Source organism: Podarcis muralis, chromosome 8 (assembly GCF_964188315.1).
Source record: "Podarcis muralis chromosome 8, rPodMur119.hap1.1, whole genome shotgun sequence".
NCBI lineage: Eukaryota > Metazoa > Chordata > Lepidosauria > Squamata > Lacertidae > Podarcis > Podarcis muralis.
The window spans coordinates 84,374,574-84,393,002 of record NC_135662.1 but is presented as its reverse complement, the minus strand read 5'-3'; the positions used below and the strand labels follow the sequence as shown (position 1 = coordinate 84,393,002).

The following is an 18,429-nucleotide window of genomic DNA, read 5'->3' as shown; positions in this document are numbered from 1 at the left end:
GCAGCGTGACGAAAGCCTTACTATTTTATGCATATATGAAGAAATAACAAATATGTAGGCATTTTAAGAGTTGTTGTTGTTTAGTCGTTTAGTCGTGTCCGACTCTTCGTGACCCCATAGACCACAGCATGCCAGGCACTCCTGTCTTCCACTGCCTCCCGCAGTTTGGTCAAACTCATGCTGGTAGCTTCGAGAACACTGTCCAACCATCTCGTCCTCTGTCGTCCCCTTCTCCTTGTGCCCTCCATCTTTCCCAGCATCAGGGTCTTTTCCATGGAGTCTTCTCTTCTCATGAGGTGGCCAAAGTACTGGAGCCTCAGCTTCAGGATCTGTCCTTCCAGTGAGCACTCAGGGCTGATTTCCTTAAGAATGGATACGTTTGATCTTCTTGCAGTCCATGGGACTCTCAAGAGTCTCCTCCAGCACCATAATTCAAAAGCATCAATTCTTCGGCGATCAGCCTTCTTGATGGTCCAGCTCTCACTTCCATACATCACTACTTGGAAAACCATAGCTTTAACTATACGGACCTTTGTTGGCAAGGTGATGTCTCTGCTTTTTAAGATGCTGTCTAGGTTTGTCATTGCTTTTCTGGAGATGTCAAACCTGAACATACTGTCAATAGAACCAGCAGAAATTCTGCTTCACAGGACATTGGAGGCAAAAACACTTTTAGAAACAACCCCCTTCACCCTGCTTACATCATCCTCCTTGGTTCCGCCCCAGAAATTAGTCCCGCCAGCGTAGCTTGGGATATTCAAAACAGCTATGCCTTGAAGACTTGGGAGGGGGATGTATTGTCCATCACACTGTAATGCATAAAAACAACAACTGTATAAATGATCCCTGAAAATATTTGCTATATCCTTTAATCACATATTGGACCTAAAGGTCATTTAGTTTACGTAGCACAGATTTTCTATACCCATTAAACCGTTTAGTGTGGCAGCGGCTACACATTGGAACTCCCTGCCTGTTGAAATCAAGCAGTCACCCTCCCTGTACTATTTTGGGTGCCTGGGTAAGCAAGGCTACCCATACACTTAGAAACCAGTAGGAGAACACTTCCGTCTCCCAGGACATTCTATACAACACCATTACTGGCCCCAACAACATCACACATACCATCTCAGGACTATTTAATTGCTCATCGTTTAACATTGTGTATGCCATCAAATGCCAACAGTGTCCTTCAGCTCTCTATATTGGACAAACAGGCCAAACCTTACGCCAAAGAATAAACGGACATAAATCTGACATCAAGAATCACAAGACAGAGAAACCAGTAGGAGAACACTTCAATCTCCCAGGACATTCTATACAAGATCTCAAAGCAGCTGTCTTATTACAAAAGAATTTCAGAAATAGACTGGAAAGAGAAGTTGCTGAATTGCGACTTATTACCAAACTTAAAACCATGGAGAGACCTGGTCTGAATAGAGACATTGGATTCTTATCTCATTATACATGATAAAGCTATTTTTAGCCATCTCGCCCCTTGCTTTTTCCTGTAAGACCAACTGCAGTCGTTAACAGTCGTCAACAGGTTTACCATACCCATTGAGTCTATCACCCATTCCCTCTACCCTCCTGAGTAATACCCCTCCCCACCCTCTCACTATATATAAGGGTCTGGTGACTTCTGTTTCAGTGTATCTGAAGAGGTGTGCATGCACATGAAAGCTCATACCAATAACAAACTTAGTCGGTCTCTAAGGTGCTACTGGAAGAAATTTATTTATTTTGTTTCATACACTTAGAAACGCTGATGTGAATTTTAATCTGTTTTAGTATTTTAACTTCTTGTATGTATTGTGAATTTTCCCTGAATTTACGATTTAATCTTTTTTTAAAATTGCTTTGAGTGCTTTTTTTCCAATCAAGAGGTGTAATTTTTTAATGAAATGGATAGATAAATAAATAAAACAAGTAAGTATGAAGGGACTGTCCTGTAGGGATTGGGGAAGGGAAGGGAGCCTTCTGTTCCTGCAGCCCGACTCTGACAGGGATGCAGTTAGGGATATATAAATATTACCTCAAGCTGAACTTTTTGTTCTAAGTTCTTGTAGGTCCGTTGCAGTAATTCTTTAGTACCAAGTACACCATACCACATCATGTTCTTTGTCCTGCTTCTAAAAGGAAAAGGAAAAATGATCATGCCCAGGCATATAGTTCACACACTAACCACTGCTAAGATGCAGTTTTTAAAAAAAATATTACATACATGTCTGCAGAAAATATTTCTATTTAAAATCTTGGTTCTGACTCATTTACCTGCATTTTTCAGGGTGTTCTTCTCGTTTATTATTAAATTCTAATGAAATCTTTGCATCTAATCCAATGCCAAAATAATTGTTCATGACGCACTTCTCTGAATATCCTTCCCTGTAGACAAATTTGCAACTGCATTATAACCTTATCATAGCGAAGGTCGATTGCAAAAACTGTATGTACAAGTATACAATGACACATTTATAGTTTTTCAACCGATTCTATACTACTTCCCCACATTTCTCTCTCTCTCTCTCTCTCTCACACACACACACACACCATGAGCTAGCAACAGAATTGTGTGTTCCATAAATATTTGGCCATTCCTCCTTCTTCATCTTTTAGGACGCACCTTGTTTTAGAGGGGGAGAACAAGGGGGGGGGGGAAATCTCAACCTCTCTGCTCAGCGCCCCTTCAGTGAAGCGGCAGGAGAAACGGAGCATTTCTCCTCCGGCTTGGCTGAAGGGGCGCTGTGCAGCTCTCACTCTCTGCTGAAGCCAGGAGAGTCTTGCTCTCCTGGCTTCAGGCGGCTGTCCCTGAAGCCTGGAGAGTGAGAGGGGTTGGTGCGCACTGACCCCTCTTGCTCTCCTGGCTTCAGCGAAAGCAACGCGAAACCTCTGGAGCGCGGAGGGAGCGCTCCCTCTGCGCTTCAGAGGCTTTGCGTTGCTATCGCTGAAGCCAAGGAGACTGCATTTGCTCCATAAGATGCACACACATTTCCCCTTCATTTTTGGAGGGGGGAAAGTGCATCCTATAGAGCGAAAAATACGGTGCATCTTCTTGCATAAGGTGGGGAACCTGATTGTCACCGAGCCCACTGCCCACTGCAATCCCCCACGCCGACAGAGTTGCTGCAGAGTTGGGGCAGTCCACCGTGAAGGTGTTTTGATTTGCACAACTGCTCACGGAACAGATGTGAAGATTCTCTCTTTTTTGTCCCTCCACGCCCAACCCCTTCCATTCCTTTCTTGAGGGGAGAGGAGAAAAACAGAGCGTGGATGGCTGCACAGCTTGAGGAGACCTACTGCTCTTGTTAATCCCGTCTCTCCTCTTGCTCTTAAAACTGTTTTCGGAGGAAGGTGTGTGAAGGAGGAACAAGGTAGCCGCAGCTGAAGTTCTAGCTCAAGTCCAAAACTCATTACTTATCAGGTCTTCCTAGGACAATGTGAAGAAGAAGAAGAGTTTGGATTTGATATCCCGCTTTATCACTACCCGAAGGAGTCTCAAAGCGGCTAACATTCTCCTTTCCCTTCCTCCCCCACAACAAACACTCTGTGAGGTGAGTGGGGCTGAGAGACTTCAGAGAAGTGTGACTAGCCCAAGGTCACCCAGCAGCTGCATGTGGAGGAGCAGGGAAGCGAACCCAGTTCACCAGATTATGAGTCCACCACTCTTAACCAATACACCACACTAGATAGAACAGCTGACCACCTACTGACCTCATTTGGGAACTACAATTGTGTAGGTCTGCTGTTTTTATTTTTAAGAAACAATTTTGTCACTTAAGAGTTCTGGACTTTTGCTTCTCCGAGATTTGGTGTTTAATACAAAGGACTATCAAAAAAACCGGCAGAGAGGAACTGCGAGAGAATTAAGAGCCTCGGACGTGAGGTCTCCAGGCTGATAGCAGATAGACTGATGGACATTGGTTGGGGATCGAAACCGGGAAAGGGGGGGTGGGGTTTGGGAATCCAAAGGGTGTACAATTATATTCTGATTCTTTTTATTTTGTTTTGTTATTAGTATAAAAATGGGGAATTCGTGGAAGGGAATTTGGGTCGACCTTAGAAAAAGGTTTTAAGAAGGCGTACTGACGTATAAAGACTGATGTATATAAGTTAAAATTGGATACATAAAATGAATTAAATATAATAATGAACTAAATATAATAAGGTTAAAAATTGGGGACAAGAACTTGTTGAACTAACAATTGGAAATGGAATACAAGAAGGGGAGGCGTGGGGAAGTCGTAGAAATAGGTTATTGAAAATAAGGATTGTAAACGTTGAGTGTTTTTAATTTTTTTTCTTTTTTCTGGATTTTCTTGAAAATTTCAATAAATATCTTTTTTTAAAAAAAAAGAGTTCTGGACTTTTGAATCCATTAAAGCCACTCAAACTTTCCTTCGTTTGCGGCATGACTTTCTGGATATTAATTTGGTATAGAGAGAGAAATAAGACTGCCAAGTAAATGTGAAACAGAAAAATATAAGGATTAAGCAAAACATATTTTCCTTCTTACAATGATTCTGGATCAGGATCAATAAACGGCGTAGCACCAAATGGATCAATGTTGGCTAGTAACATTTTGCTGATAATAGAGCTCCCGGCAATGGAAGCCGCCAGGCCTGCTCTTAGACCTGATGGGAAAACAGGAAAATGCATGTTACAATTAGCCAATACTAATTCAGTTTTATCTTAGCTATTAGAAATCATTTTGAGGGAGGATGAGAAGTGGGTAGCTAAAACATTACCCTGAAAAGCATTTCACTCATTCTAAAAGTGGAAATATTTCGTATGAGGTTGTTTTAGTTTTGAATGTTTTTCAGGGTGTCCATTTTTCTACTGGAAATAAAAGGACCTGGGGAGAAATGGGATCCGTGGAAGATGGGAAGCAGCAAAACTATACCAACCCCCCGCTATTTTTCCATCCCCAAGCTCTCTGGGCCATCATTTCAGAGTTTCCTTTCTGCAGGGGGTTGGACTAGATGGCCTTTGGGTCCCTTCCAACTCTACAGTTCTTTGATTCTATTATTTTAAGACTCCAGGCGAACTCCATATCTCAAAGTCATAGCTTGAAGTCTCAGGCTTGAGCAATGTGTAAAGGTAAAGGGACCCCTGACCATTAGGTCCAGTCGTGACCGACTCTGGGGTTGCGGCGCTCATCTTGCTTTATTGGCCAAGGGAGCCGGCGTACAGCTTCCGGGTCATGTGGCCAGCATGACTAAGCCGCTTCTGGAGAACCAGAGCAGCGCACAGAAACGCCGTTTTACCTTCCCACTGGAGTGGTACCTATTGATCTACTTGCACTTTGACGTGCTTTCGAACTGCTAGGTTGGCAGGAGCAGGGACCGAGCAACGGGAGCTCACCCCGTCGCGGGGATTCGAACCACCAACCTTCTGATCGGCAAGTCCTAGTCTCTGTGGTTTAACCCACAGCGCCACCCGCGTCCCTGAGCAATGTGTAAGCTCTTTTAAAAACGGGAGAAAGATGTTAACAACCAAGCTTCATTTGACAGGTCCTTAGAAAAACTACACTAGTATATTTTTGGAAACTCGAGGCAATGGACTAGAGAATTTTAAAATCCTTGTTACCTGGGCAAATTATCCTCGTGTTCAGTACTGGAAGGTTTTCTTTGCTGGCTGTGCAGGTTGTTGCTGAAAAAGAACTTTCATGTGAAGGAATGCGACTTCTCCGTCCAACTGGAGATTTGGGGGCAGTTTTAACTATTCAGAGAGACAGAAATATATACACATATCCCTAAGTAGAAATAAATCGAGTTTTTTACCTATAAAACGAATAAATAAGCCACACGTGTACGTTTTCTTTATTCGAAAAAGGCTCCGCCTGTGATTTATTAGTTTGCTTGTTTATTGTGGAGCAGCCGCCCTTGGCGATATATTTTTGCATTTGGCTTTTATATCACTGCCCTGTTTATTGTTTGTTGAGGTTTAAATAAATGGGCAGTGGGGGAAAGGCAGGAAGGAAAGCAAGGGGGGGAATAGCAATTGGTTTATCCCGCTGAAGGTCCCAGATGGAAAGAGCCTGAGCGAAGGAGATCCTCTATTAAGGTAAAGGGACCCCTGACCATTAGGTCCAGTCGTGGCCGACTCTGGGGTTGTGGCGCTCATCTCGCTTTTATTGGCCGAGGGAGCCGGCGTACAGCTTCCGGGTCATGTGGCCAGCATGACTAAGCCGCTTCTGGCGAACCAGAGCAGTGCACGGAAACGCCGTTTACCTTCCCGCCGGAGTGGTACCTATTTATCTACTTGCATTTTGACGTGCTTTCGAACTGCTAGGTTGGCAGGAGCAGGGACCGAGCAACGGGAGCTCACCCTGTCGCGGGGATTCGAACCGCGACCTTCTGATCGGCAAGTCCTAGGCTCTGTGGTTTAACCCACAACACCACCAGCATCCCTAGATCTTCTATACGAGGCCCTAGAGTCTCGGAGGTTCCCTCAAGAAGATTCATGCACATACTTGGGCTAAGATAAAAGAGGAGTGGGAACTCCACAGAGAAATAACAAACAAAGCTTGGACATAAGTATGGAAGTATGAGCGTCTCTTCCTGTGCAAGCCTTACTGAAAAAGAGTCATTGCAGACTTATTTAGAATCCTTAAGCAATGGCTACTTTTTTGGCTACTGACCTGGGTGAGCTTCAGATTCCTTTGTATCTTCTTCTTTGGATTCATCCAATTCCTTACTATACTTCACCGACGACTGATTTATTTGCACCTCCGAATGGGCATTCTGTTCATCTACAACTACAAGAGCAGACAAGTACGTGCCCATGTTATTATTCAAATTTCTGAAATCTATCGTGTATCACTAAATAAGAGTTAAGTATGCAAGTAAAAAATATAAAGGAAATGTACTGCTAGACTCCCAATAATATCTCCTGAACGTTAAGGTGGATTTACACATTTGGTTTTTACTGGAAAACACTATGGGAAATTTGTGCATTCTTTTCATGTGCATTTACTATTAGTCATACCTCGGGTTGAATGTGCTTCAGGTTGAGCGCGTTCGGGTTGCACTCCGCGGCAACCTGGAAGTAACGGAGCCCGCTACTTCCGGGTTTCACCGCTCGCGCATGCGCAAACGCTCAAAATGACGTCATGCGCATGCACAGAGGCGGCGAATCGTGACCCGTGCACGCACAGACGCGCCGTCGCGTCTTACGTTCCGTTCAGGATGCGAACGGGGCTCCGGAACGGATCCCATTCGCATCCCGAGGTACCACTGTATTATTGTACTCCCTCTCAGTAAAAGAGAGATAAGCAAAGCACTATTAAATTTTCAGAAGGCATCTGCAATAGTTTCCCCCCAATGTTTCTGCATCTGGTCTGACACCACCCTCTCAAACACCTTTCCCAAAGAAGAGGCATTTGTGACTAAATAGTAGTTTGCCATGCAACTGAGACCTGAGTACTCCCTCCTCATTCTGTTTGATACTTTATTCATGTTATAAGTGCCACAACAAAAAATCAAACATACAGTGGTACCTCAGGTTAAGTACTTAATTTGTTCTGCAGGTCCGTACTTAACCTGAAACTGTTCTTAACCTGAAGCACCACTTTAACTAATGGGGCCTCCCGCTGCTGCCGTGTCGCTGGAGCACGATTTCTGTTCTTATCCTGAAGCAAAGTTCTCAACCTGAAGCACTATTTCTGGGTTAGCGGAGTATGTAACCTGAAGCGTATGTAACCTGAGGTACCACTGTACAAGTAGTTAGTGTTGTAGTAAGTGGGATAAAAAAAAATGAACCAGAAAGTGTCACAAGTAAAGTTAATAAGCAAGATTGTCTTCCAGAAGCACACCTTTTTCTGCTTGCTCGATAATTTGCCTGAGAGCCTTCTTCAGACTATTTGCTCTGAGCATGAGCTGTTCTCGAGGCTTGAAGATCTGGTGTGGGACAGACGTTCTGTTGCTCTCTGTCAGCGGCTCCTTGGCATCGGACAGAGACTCTTCGCTTGATGACTCTTCGGCTGCTTCCTCTGCAATGGGGGAAGTGCTTCGCGGCAACACAGGGGCAACCTGGGCTTCAGAGTGAAGGGCCTGAAGCAACAGGTTGAGCTTCTCATTCAGCTCTGAACACTAACAACGTCACAGACAAACGGAAAGAAATATACACAAAAAAGAAAGGCGCATTCATACGTAAGGCTAAATAAACACTAAGCAATTGTTCTGACAATAAAGCAGCCCACCAGCTCCCTGACGAATGCCAACAATTTTACTACAGTTTTCTCATTTTTAAAGCAATGTTTTTTGTTTTGTTTTAATAATATTTTATTGGTTTTCCAAAAGTAAGAAAAATAAGAAAACAACAACAATACAAAAACAAAACAAATTGACTTCCCTCTAATCCCTTCCCTAGTTCCATTATTTGTCAACATGCTGCATGTCCATTGTTAAATTTATAACATATTTAAACCACCTATTAGCCATTCATTGTAAAATCACAAGTAAACTTAAAACCCTGCTAATGTATTAACCTGTGTACATTGCTTCTGTATATATGCAATAAACACCTTCCACTATTCCTTAAATTCATTGTCATCTCTTCCTCTTAATTTTATAATCAATTTTGCCATTTCAGCATAGTCCATTAGTCTAACTTGCCAATCTTCTTTGGGTGGGACACCTCAAAGCAATGTTTTTTGGAAGCAACGTCGCTGGCTTCTGCAACATCACTGAGCGAACCACCGCCATTTTGAATTGGTTGGAGTGGTCCAGAAAGAGGGCTCCGACTCCAAGATGTTTCCTGACCAATGGTGAAGCATCAGAGCTTCTCAGAGGACACTGACCAGCCGTCAATGGTGGCTGCAGGAGCCACTGATGAAACCCTCCAGGAACCCAACTATCTAGAGTCAGGGGTGTGTGAAAATACAGTTATGCGGGAGCCACCCCTGAAACCATAGTCACCCAGTGTGGGTAGGACTGTGTGTGTGTGTGTGGAACCCTGTATGTGTGGACACTGTTTATGCTGTGTATGTGTGTTTCTGTGTGGGTCTCTGTGTGTGTGTACATCTGTTGTGGTATGAGTGCTGCCGTAAGGCCCTCAGAGAGCTGACCCAACGGTCAACGCATCCTTTAGGCTCGAAAAGGCCACCCCTGGTTTAAAGGAAGGTTCTCCTGTTACGAAACCTTCTCACACGAGTGAGATTTGGGTCTTCATGTCTGCAGGCCTGTAACAGTGTCCCCGCCCTGACCTACCTTGACCGCCGCACCGGTTTTATTAGAGACGAGCACTGGAAAATTGGTGTGGCACTCATTACTTAGGTCTGAATGATTCATGGCGGCCACCTCTACTGGGAAGTGCCCTGCCTTGCTGGGCAGCAAGCGGGGCTTCTGTTAGGAGAGAAGTCTAGGTCTAGACTACACAGGCGATTGGTCTTCAGGCTCCTCCATCCAGCAGATTAATGTTTCCGCTTCTCTGTCACTGCCCAAAGAGTAACCAAGTGTCCCCTTAGGTGGCATGGCTTCTCCTGCCCCACACAACTGGTCCCTCCATATGGGGACTTTGCTAAGTCATGCAAAAGGCTGCCTACTAGGAGCTTTGATATTTCCTGCTCTCTTTCCCTTCATAAATTTTCTGTCATGAAGAATATGGATCTCAAGACGTTGTTGTTGCTGTTCTTGCATTCTAGGAGGCCAAAGCCAGGGCACAGACATAATAAACTGTACAACATTAAAGCTATTCATTAAAGCTATTTTAGAACTTGGGGTAAAAATGTTTACTCTGCCTTCTGAATGAACTTAGGAAAACCAAAAGTAAAACAAATTTAAAATACAATACAGATTTAACCAATTCTTGACTTCACACAAGAGTTCACTAAAAAGTGTTTTACTAAAATCGTTTTGAGAATTCATACAAAGAAGCAAATCTTAACACTGGGAAATTTCTAACACGGATACATTTGAAGTGAGGGTTTTTTTATGGAAGGAAAGCTTAATTCTTACTTTAATGGCCATAGCATCAGCTTCTGTGTTCTCCATGGGTCTGTCACAGCTCTTTCCTATTTTAGCCACAAAGCCTTTTACAGTTTCACACAATATCCTTTTATGAAAGAGACAGAAACGCCAAGGCAAAGAGAAAGGGAAGGGGTGATGTTGGAATATCAATTCTGTTTGAGGCAGTAATATAGTTTCACTGTTCCCAATGAACATCCATTTAGAGCCTAACAGCCATGCACTTTCTATCACACAAGCAACAGCCCTGAGATTTCACAGCCCGTGCGCATCTGGGTTCATGCTCCCTTATCTTCTTGCCATATTTCTTGCGGCCGGACCCCTTGTGGTGGGGAGCCAGGGAGAGAAGTGAAGGGGTTCCTTTGTCTTCACAAGGACACCACACAAGAATGAGCAAAGGGAAGACTCCACACCTCTGCCACCTTCTCAAATGCCCCTTCTCCCTGCACAGTGGCAGCATGAGACTTAGGGGCAGTGTGTGTGTGTGTGTGTGTGTGTGTGTGGAAGAGAATACAGAAAAGGTGAAACTCAAGATCGGTAGGTGATGCTGGAACCACAACTGTACACAACTGAAGCGTAAGGAATCCTCTTTGGGGCATATAGGTAAAGGTAAAGGGACCCCTGACCATTAGGTCCAGTTGTGACCGACTCTGGGGTTGCGGCACTCATCTCGCTTTATTGGCCGAGGGAGCCGGTGTACAGCTTCCGGGTCATGTGGCCAGCATGCCTAAGTCGCTTCTGGCGAACCAGAGCAGCGCACGGAAACGCCGTTTAACTTCCCGCCAGAGTGGTACCTATTTATCTACTTGCACTTTGATGTGCTTTCGAACTGCTAGGTTGGCAGGAGCAGGGACCGAGCAACGGAAGCTCACCCCGTCGTGGGGATTCGAACCGCCATGCTTCTGATCAGCAAGTCCTAGGCTCTGTGGTTTAACCCACAGTTCTACTCAGCCTGACATTCTTTTGTCAGCCAAGGTTCATCACAGCTTGTTATGAAGCATTGTTGTACAAGCACTCTGCCACAAGCAGAAATCACAATTCCACATCCACCCTGAAGCATCGCTGAGCCATAACTTTGCTCTCGTGCCTGCAGCATGTAACATCTGAATCAGGCAAGAGTCCAAATTTGAGTGTGCAAGTAAACGTTCATGCTTGCATGCATATTAAAAAAGATGTAACACAAAACTGCTCTATGTTATATTGTGATGTGCACGTTTTTTTTTTTAACTTACTTGGCCGATGATATGACAACAGAGTGCTGATCAGAATCAAGGATCTTAGCCAGGTGAGCAGCAACTGAATCTTCGTACATAGACATCTAAAAATTAAGAAATAATTATTCATGTTCTACCTGTGATTGTGCTGAAGTAAAAAAACAAATCTCACACAGGAACATCCCTTTCTGCATCCATCAAAGCTGACTTCTATACAGCAATGCTAGATGTATCTGCGGTTATTGATTTTCTTAGCCTAAGAATGCTCTCAGTCTTAACTCCAACATAAAATGGTGAACTAGGAAAAATTATAATAGATCGGTTTTAAAAAATATGAAAGCCACAATCTAGTGAGGCATGGGCAAAGGAAGAATTCAAAGAATTCTGATGATTCTGTCAGCACCAAGTGTTCCTGCCTGTCTGATGAAGTTTCTACCATGCTGAGAAAAGCTAATCTCAGTTTGAGGTATTAGCACTTATTATTTTAATACTGTTCTATTAATATACAGAACAATGTAATAGATCAATTTTATGATTCTATTATGATCACCTAAGACTATTCCATAGATTCATAGATGAAACCCCATAGAGCTGTGTAAATAAAAAATGAAATTCAGAGATATTCAGAGAGAGGGAGAATTTAATTCCGAACACTTAATACCTGCCTTTATGTATACAGTTGTTTGTTTGTTTGTTTGAAATGATTTAATCAGTCAAACTACTGAGCAATTGAGGATTATGGGAAGTCTTCAGATTACAGTCCGATTCTAATACTTGGTTGTATTGTAGACTTTCTCAAAATGAACTGACAGAAACTTCAAATAAGCAGCCTTTGTTTTTGCAACAAATGTAAAGCCGGCATTGTATAGGTAGTGGTTAGACCAGGGGTGGCAAGGTTTACCTCGCCTGGGCCGGTTCACTCCAGCGGAGATCCCTCCGTGGGCCAGATCACACGCACGCACATGAGCACACATGGCTGTGATTTCTGGCGTCTGTGCAGACTCGATTTTCGATATCTGCGTCTGCACAGATGCGGTTTTTGGCATCTGAGCATGCGCAGACGTGATTCCCGGCACTGCCGAAGTGAGTCCCTGCACCGCGCTGCACCGGTTTAGCGCAGCGTGTGGGGACTCGCCATGTTACACCAATGTAATTTTTAAACAAAACTATTGAAATAAGCTGCAACATACAAGCCTGACCTCAAGCTTCAGCTGAAGGGTTTTTACCACCATCCTAGTTTTTTTATGCAATCCTTTGCAGACTTATCTGAAATTAAGCCCTGGTGAAAGCAATGGGATTTTACTTCTGAGTAGATAGACCTAGGATAGCTTTAATTATATTTCATTTTTTCCAGCTCTACAATTTAATCACATCCCAAAACCTATATTCACCTGACATTCCTCAGACTCCTCTTCCGGCGTAACAGGAAGAATAGACTGCTTTGATGGCAGTTTCAATTCGTAAGACATTATGCTCCACCTGAAAAAAGTGCCATATATCCAGGTGATCAAACAACATACAAAGGACCAATTTTGCACAGTAAAATCAATTCATATTCACATTGGAAGAAGAAGAAATAGTCACTCAAAGGTAATTCAACCCTTATGAACAGAGCCGAATTTAGGTTTGATGAGGCCCAAAGCTACTGAAGGTAATGGGGTCCTTTGTCAACAGCAAGTTTGCCACCGTTTTTGTGTTGAATATATGCTATATGGAAATTTATGGACCTAATAGATATCTAAAGTAATTTGGACATGCAGAATGTAGGCACTCTATATATAGAAATGAGCAAATCAGTGATACTTTAGGGAACAGGCTAGCAGGCGGGGCCCATTAGTTATATCATAGGAGCCTACACAACACAAAACACTGTTGCTGTATTTAGGTTTTATTTTATTTATTTTTTATTTTGGAAATGTACATCCAGGTTTTTTTTCCTTTAATTTTTTTGGGGGCCCCCAAGTCTGTGGGGCCCTAAGCTATAGCTTGTTTAGCTTATATGTAAATCCGGCACTGCTTATGAATAAAATTAATTGGGGTGGGGGAGAGGAAAGAGATGCTTACTTACCTGTCTAACATTTTGGTGCTAGCTCGTTCCAACTTCTCCAAAATTTGAGGAAGCTGTGTGTCGTCATCACAAGACCCTCCCCAGCCAAGGACACGGGCAAGGTCATTTCCTGTTCCCAGGGGTAGCACTCCCAAGTGACACTAAACGAAATAAGAAATATTCTGTTTAAAGTCAACTTACAGGCCTATATTTGTGGGGTTTTGTTTTTCTTCACTTTTGTTTTATTTCCTAGTTTCTTAAAAACCCACCTCACTCTTTCTTTCCTCCTCAATAAGAAGAAACTGATACTCGCCTGTTTGTGTAAGTTGAGTTTATCAATTTCAGACAATACCCAGCCAACACTTCCATCTCCTCCACACACTAGGATTCGGAAATTGTCAAACTTCTGAAATAATCGTAGACTGAAAGAGAATGCATTGTCTGTGTTCAAATCCACAAGGAGATACAATAAAAACATTCACAACAATGACAGTGTTAGCTGTTGACAGTAAATTATGCAGATTTTCAGAAGAGGGGAACAGCCAAGAGCGCCAAAGACTAAGTATTTGTTATTAACACAAGTTTTCGTGGACTCAAGCCCACAAAAGCTGCCATTGCAAATCTGTTTGTCTTCAATAGATTTTCCTGCAATCATGTCTATCCTTCTGGAAATTTTATGGGAAATAACTTGTTGCTTTAAAAAAATAATTCAGGTGGCAAAAACTGATTGCTTCCCCTTTTTCAAAGTTCTGGCATTTAGCAGAAACTGCTAAATAACAGATCCAAACCAACAGTTTTTGGTCTACAAGTACTAACCAAATATGGCGGTGGCATTATTGCAATGAAAGTGAGGTCTGCTCCAAGGCCAAACCCCTCAAAATGGGATTCCTATTCCTGGATGGCGGCTAATGGATTGAGGTTGAATCCTGACAAGACAGAAGTACTGTTTTGGGGGGACAGGGGGCGGGCTGGTGTGGAGGACTCCCTGGTCCTGAATGGGGTAACTGTGCCTCTGAAGGACCAGGTGTGCAGCCTGGGAGTCATTTTGGACTCACAGCTGTCCATGGAGGCGCAGGTCAATTCTGTATCCAGGGCAGCTGTCTACCAACTCCACCTGGTATGGTGAACTCTAGCAGAATAAAGTTCGATTTAAATGCACCAATTTTGCAACAACCCTTTCCAGCAATAGCAGTAGGTAGAAAGCAAAACTCCTTACCCTAGATGAGGCCCTCCATTCATTAGATCAAACACCTGAGCTGGATTTAGCGACTGCTTGAATCGTCGGAGAAATTTTACACCCTGATTGTCTCCGCTCTTTGAATTGACAAAAACCAACAGAGGACTGGCACAAGATGGTGGACAGGTGGCTTTCCAGAATCCTGTAAACAAAGGAAGGAATAAAATGACGTAAATAGGGTTGAAGGAACCAAGTGACTCCCATTCTTCCAACAGGATCACCAATTACTGCTTTAGCGGACAAAACAAACAAATATCCACTCTAAAAAGCCAATTCTCACTTTGAAAAGGTCTAATTGTCCCCATACTAATTAAAGACAATAGGAGGGTTGGGAATTAGCTGATTAAAGTGTTCAGGGTAAGTGCACAAGTGAAAGCCACAAGTGAGACAGAAGTAAATTACTCTACCGCAAAGCATCTGAGAGGCAAGAAAGGCAACCTTTTGTTCTGTTTTCTCTTTTATTGAAGAAGAGCTTGCAGACTTGCTGTGGGTTCAGACAGTGGCAGCAGCTTAGGGAAGTCAGGAGAGCCACTCCCTGCACTCTCACTTTCAGGGAACTGACATCGGAGCGAGAGGCGAAGGGGAGGCTCCCAGATGATGCTGGCGAAGGACCCAGCACCAGGGGGAGAAGCAGCTCCGTAGAGGGGGAAGGAAATCAGCGCAACACCAGAGATAAAGGGGGGCAGATGGGGGAAGCGGAGAGAGGGCTCCAGGACTCTTCACTGGACATCCGTGAGGAGAGCACAGGTCCTCTGCTACCCACGCCCTCCCTGCGCAGAAGACTCCCGCGCAGTGAGAGGAGGAGGAGACTGGGCATCAAACAGCTTTTATGTTGGAAGAGGTTTAAGAAACGCCCACTGACGGATTCTGCTAGCGACTGAGGCAGCCACGATGAGAAGGGCTGTGCAGTCAGAAAGGTTTAACAAGGCAATTTAGCCTAGAGAGGCGGCAGTTTACGCACGAGTAACTCATACCCATTACACTCACTGTGCCACAGATGCCTCTAGACAACTGATTTTGGACCTCTTTTGTTGAGCTGGGTGGTGGTGCACATCATTTAAAGAAATTTTTATTGTTTATTTAACATAATTGTTACAAAATATAAGCAAAATATTGCAAATACATACATGCATATTTCAAATAAGCACATATACATGAGAAAAGGAACAAAAGAGAATAAAGAAGAAAAGAAAAAAGAAGAAAAGTAAGAAAAATAAAGAGGGGAAAAGAAGAAGAAGAGTTGGAAGAATTTCCCCCAAGTTTATTCTACAAATATCTCAATATGAAAATACTAATAAAACTTCATTGATTGACTTCCATTGCTTACACTGCACTTCCTATATACATTTTAAGCAAGATTGTATCTGGTGCACATCAGATTAAGACTAGAAAGGCGTTGTTGTTGTTTTAAAAGAACTCCTTTTGTTGCTTTTAAATTCAGAAGTCATCTGGGTCACGACAAAAACTCACCAATGGGGGGGGCGGGGGGAGATTTTTATTTCAGGTTTCTTTCCAGTAAAAAGCAAAGGATGTTGGGAAACAAGTATAGCCATGCCAGCCTCTGGCAACTACTAAATAGCCGTTTTTGGCACCAAGAAGCAGCCAAAGAGATGGGGAAAACAGCCTTTGTTAACCTTCATTAAAGTTCCCAAAGATTGTGATTATCTAAATAGCTCCAGCAACCTGAGCAAAAAGCTCTTGTTAAATCATGCTAATGGACATTATTGCCATGAAAATCACATTCAGGTCCCAATGGACATACAACACGCTCAGCTGTTAATGACTAAATTCCAAAATCCATTTAAAGAAAGAATGACTAAATCCGAATGTATAATGGACCTATGAGATCCCAAGTGCTCATGAATCCTATTATTCCCCCCCCCCCCAAATTATGACACTAAAAGGGTAAGGAATTATATATAATTCCGCTTGGTATTTGTGCATGTTCTGAAATGTGCCAATAGGCCAGCTGCCCTAACGATGGGAGTCATTTCCTTACAATATAATAATGGTGATATTTCTGCTAATTTAGCTATCAATTTCAAATTGTCATTACAAACAGAAAGTGAACATCTGCTGAAAACATCTGCATTGTGAAGCCTTCAAAATGTAATAGGTGATGCATATATTTGCAATGTACTACACAAAGTCCAATGACAGCCATCCCCCACTTATTCTTCAAGATTCAGCTAATCCACTAAAAGCACAGTCTACTCAGAATTAAACGCTATTGAGTTTATTCCCAAGTAAACTTGGAGGTCACTTAGACTACATGTCTGTGGGCAGGGTTGTGTTGCTTTTATTGTACTGTAGCGTTGAGCGGAATTTTTTGGTTTGAAGCTCAACATCAAAAAAACCGAAGATCGTGGCCACTGGTCCCATCTCCTCCTGGCAAATAGAAGGGGAAGAAATGGAGGAAATGAGAGATTTTACTTTCTTGGGCTCCATGATCACTGCAGATGGTGACAGCAGCCACGAAATTAAAAGATGCCTGCTTCTTGGGAGGAAAGCAATGACAAACCTAGACAGCATCTTAAAAAGAAGAGACATCACCTTACCGACAAAGGTCCGTATAGTTAAAGCTATGGTTTTCCCAGTAGTGATGTATGGAAGTGAGAGCTGGACCATAAAGAAGGCTGATCACTGAAGAATTGATGCTTTTGAATTATGGTGCTAGAGGAGACTCTTGAGAGTCCCATGGACTGCAAGAAGATCAAACCTCTCCATTCTGAAGGAAATCAGCCCTGAGTGCTCACTGGAGGGGCAGATCCTGAAGCTGAGACTCCAACACTTTGGCCACCTCATGAGAAGAGAAGACTCCCTGGAAAAGACCCTGATGTTGGGAAAGATGGAGGGCACAAGGAGAAGGGGACGACAGAGGACGAGATGGTTGGATAGTGTTCTCGAAGCTACCAGCATGAGTTTGACTAAACTGCGGGAGGCAATGGAAGACAGAAGTGCCTGGCGTGCTCTGGTCCATGGGGTCACGAAGAGTCGGGCATGACTAAACGACTAAACAACAACAACAAGCGTTGAGTTTGGAAGAAGAAGAAGAAGAAGAAGAAGAAGAAGAAGAAGAAGAAGAAGAAGAAGAGGAGTTTGGATTTGATATCCCGCTTTATCACTACCCGAAGGAGTCTCAAAGCGGCTAACATTCTCCTTTCCCTTCCTGCCCCACAACAAACACTCTGTGAGGTGCGTGGGGCTGAGAGACTTCAGAGAAGTGTGACTGGCCCAAGGTCACCCAGCAGCTGCATGTGGAGGAGCGGGGAATCGAACCCAGTTCACCAGATTACGAGACTACCGCTCTTAACCACTACACCACACTGGCTCTCACACTGGCTCTAAGTGGTTAAGAAAGGATGGCTTGGACCCAGAGTAGGCTCTTCCAATTGCAGAATGATGTGCCCACTAAATAGAGAGGAAGAGAAATGATTTTCACGGATTCCTCTTTCCCCCTGAAGCTTCCTGTGCCATCTTCTCCAGTCGTCCAGAACAGACTGAGGGAATGAAAATGAAGCAGGCGGACTCCGTGAGAAATCAGCTCCCCACTCCATGAATGGGAGGTTTGAAAATGTTAGCAAATATTTAGATTTGCTGCTTGACCTGAAAGCCCGCCAGTTCTTGTCAGCTTAAAACACCTCCTAAATAAAAGAACACGAGTCACGATTACCCTTCGGGTCAATAAGTATTTCGCACGCACACCTCGTGAGGCAGCCCGGGGACTGAATAAATGAATGAATTGATTTATTACGGACACAGGGAGTAAAAAGAGGCCGCTGGCAGTGGCAGCAGTGGGCGGCTCTGTGGGCAGGTGGTGAGCAGATCTGCCACCTGAGGCAATCGCCCCACCTGAGACCCTCCCATCAGATGTCAAAGAGATAAACAACTACCTGACATTTAGAAGACATCTGAAGGCAGCCGTGTTTAGGGAAGTTTTTAATGTGTGACATTTTTATGTATTTT

General features: G+C 43.5%; 1 protein-coding gene across 7 annotated transcripts in view; it reads right to left on the bottom strand.

Moving 5' to 3' along the window:
- Nucleotides 1–18,429, bottom strand: part of DGKH (diacylglycerol kinase eta) — a 105,732-nt gene that overhangs the window by 31,712 nt on the left and 55,591 nt on the right. For 4 of the 7 annotated variants that reach the window (XR_013394055.1, XR_013394059.1, XR_013394060.1 and 1 more), the window contains exons 9-21: nucleotides 14,443–14,605; nucleotides 13,540–13,648; nucleotides 13,248–13,387; nucleotides 12,571–12,658; nucleotides 11,198–11,283; nucleotides 9,957–10,053; nucleotides 7,814–8,090; nucleotides 6,641–6,757; nucleotides 5,587–5,718; nucleotides 4,514–4,631; nucleotides 2,275–2,385; nucleotides 2,036–2,132; nucleotides 702–809 (exon numbers count right to left, since the gene is read on the bottom strand). Coding sequence is in view for 1 of the 7 variants with exons in the window: in XM_077933429.1 (XP_077789555.1) it covers nucleotides 702–809; nucleotides 2,036–2,132; nucleotides 2,275–2,385; nucleotides 4,514–4,631; nucleotides 5,587–5,718; nucleotides 6,641–6,757; nucleotides 7,814–8,090; nucleotides 9,957–10,053; nucleotides 11,198–11,283; nucleotides 12,571–12,658; nucleotides 13,248–13,387; nucleotides 13,540–13,648; nucleotides 14,443–14,605 (1,643 nt within the window). In the remaining 6 variants the exon portion in view is untranslated. The remainder of the gene's footprint in view (nucleotides 1–701; nucleotides 810–2,035; nucleotides 2,133–2,274; nucleotides 2,386–4,513; nucleotides 4,632–5,586; nucleotides 5,719–6,640; nucleotides 6,758–7,813; nucleotides 8,091–9,956; nucleotides 10,054–11,197; nucleotides 11,284–12,570; nucleotides 12,659–13,247; nucleotides 13,388–13,539; nucleotides 13,649–14,442; nucleotides 14,606–18,429) is intronic. The other 3 variants (XR_013394056.1, XR_013394057.1, XR_013394058.1) reach the window with 3 other exon arrangements.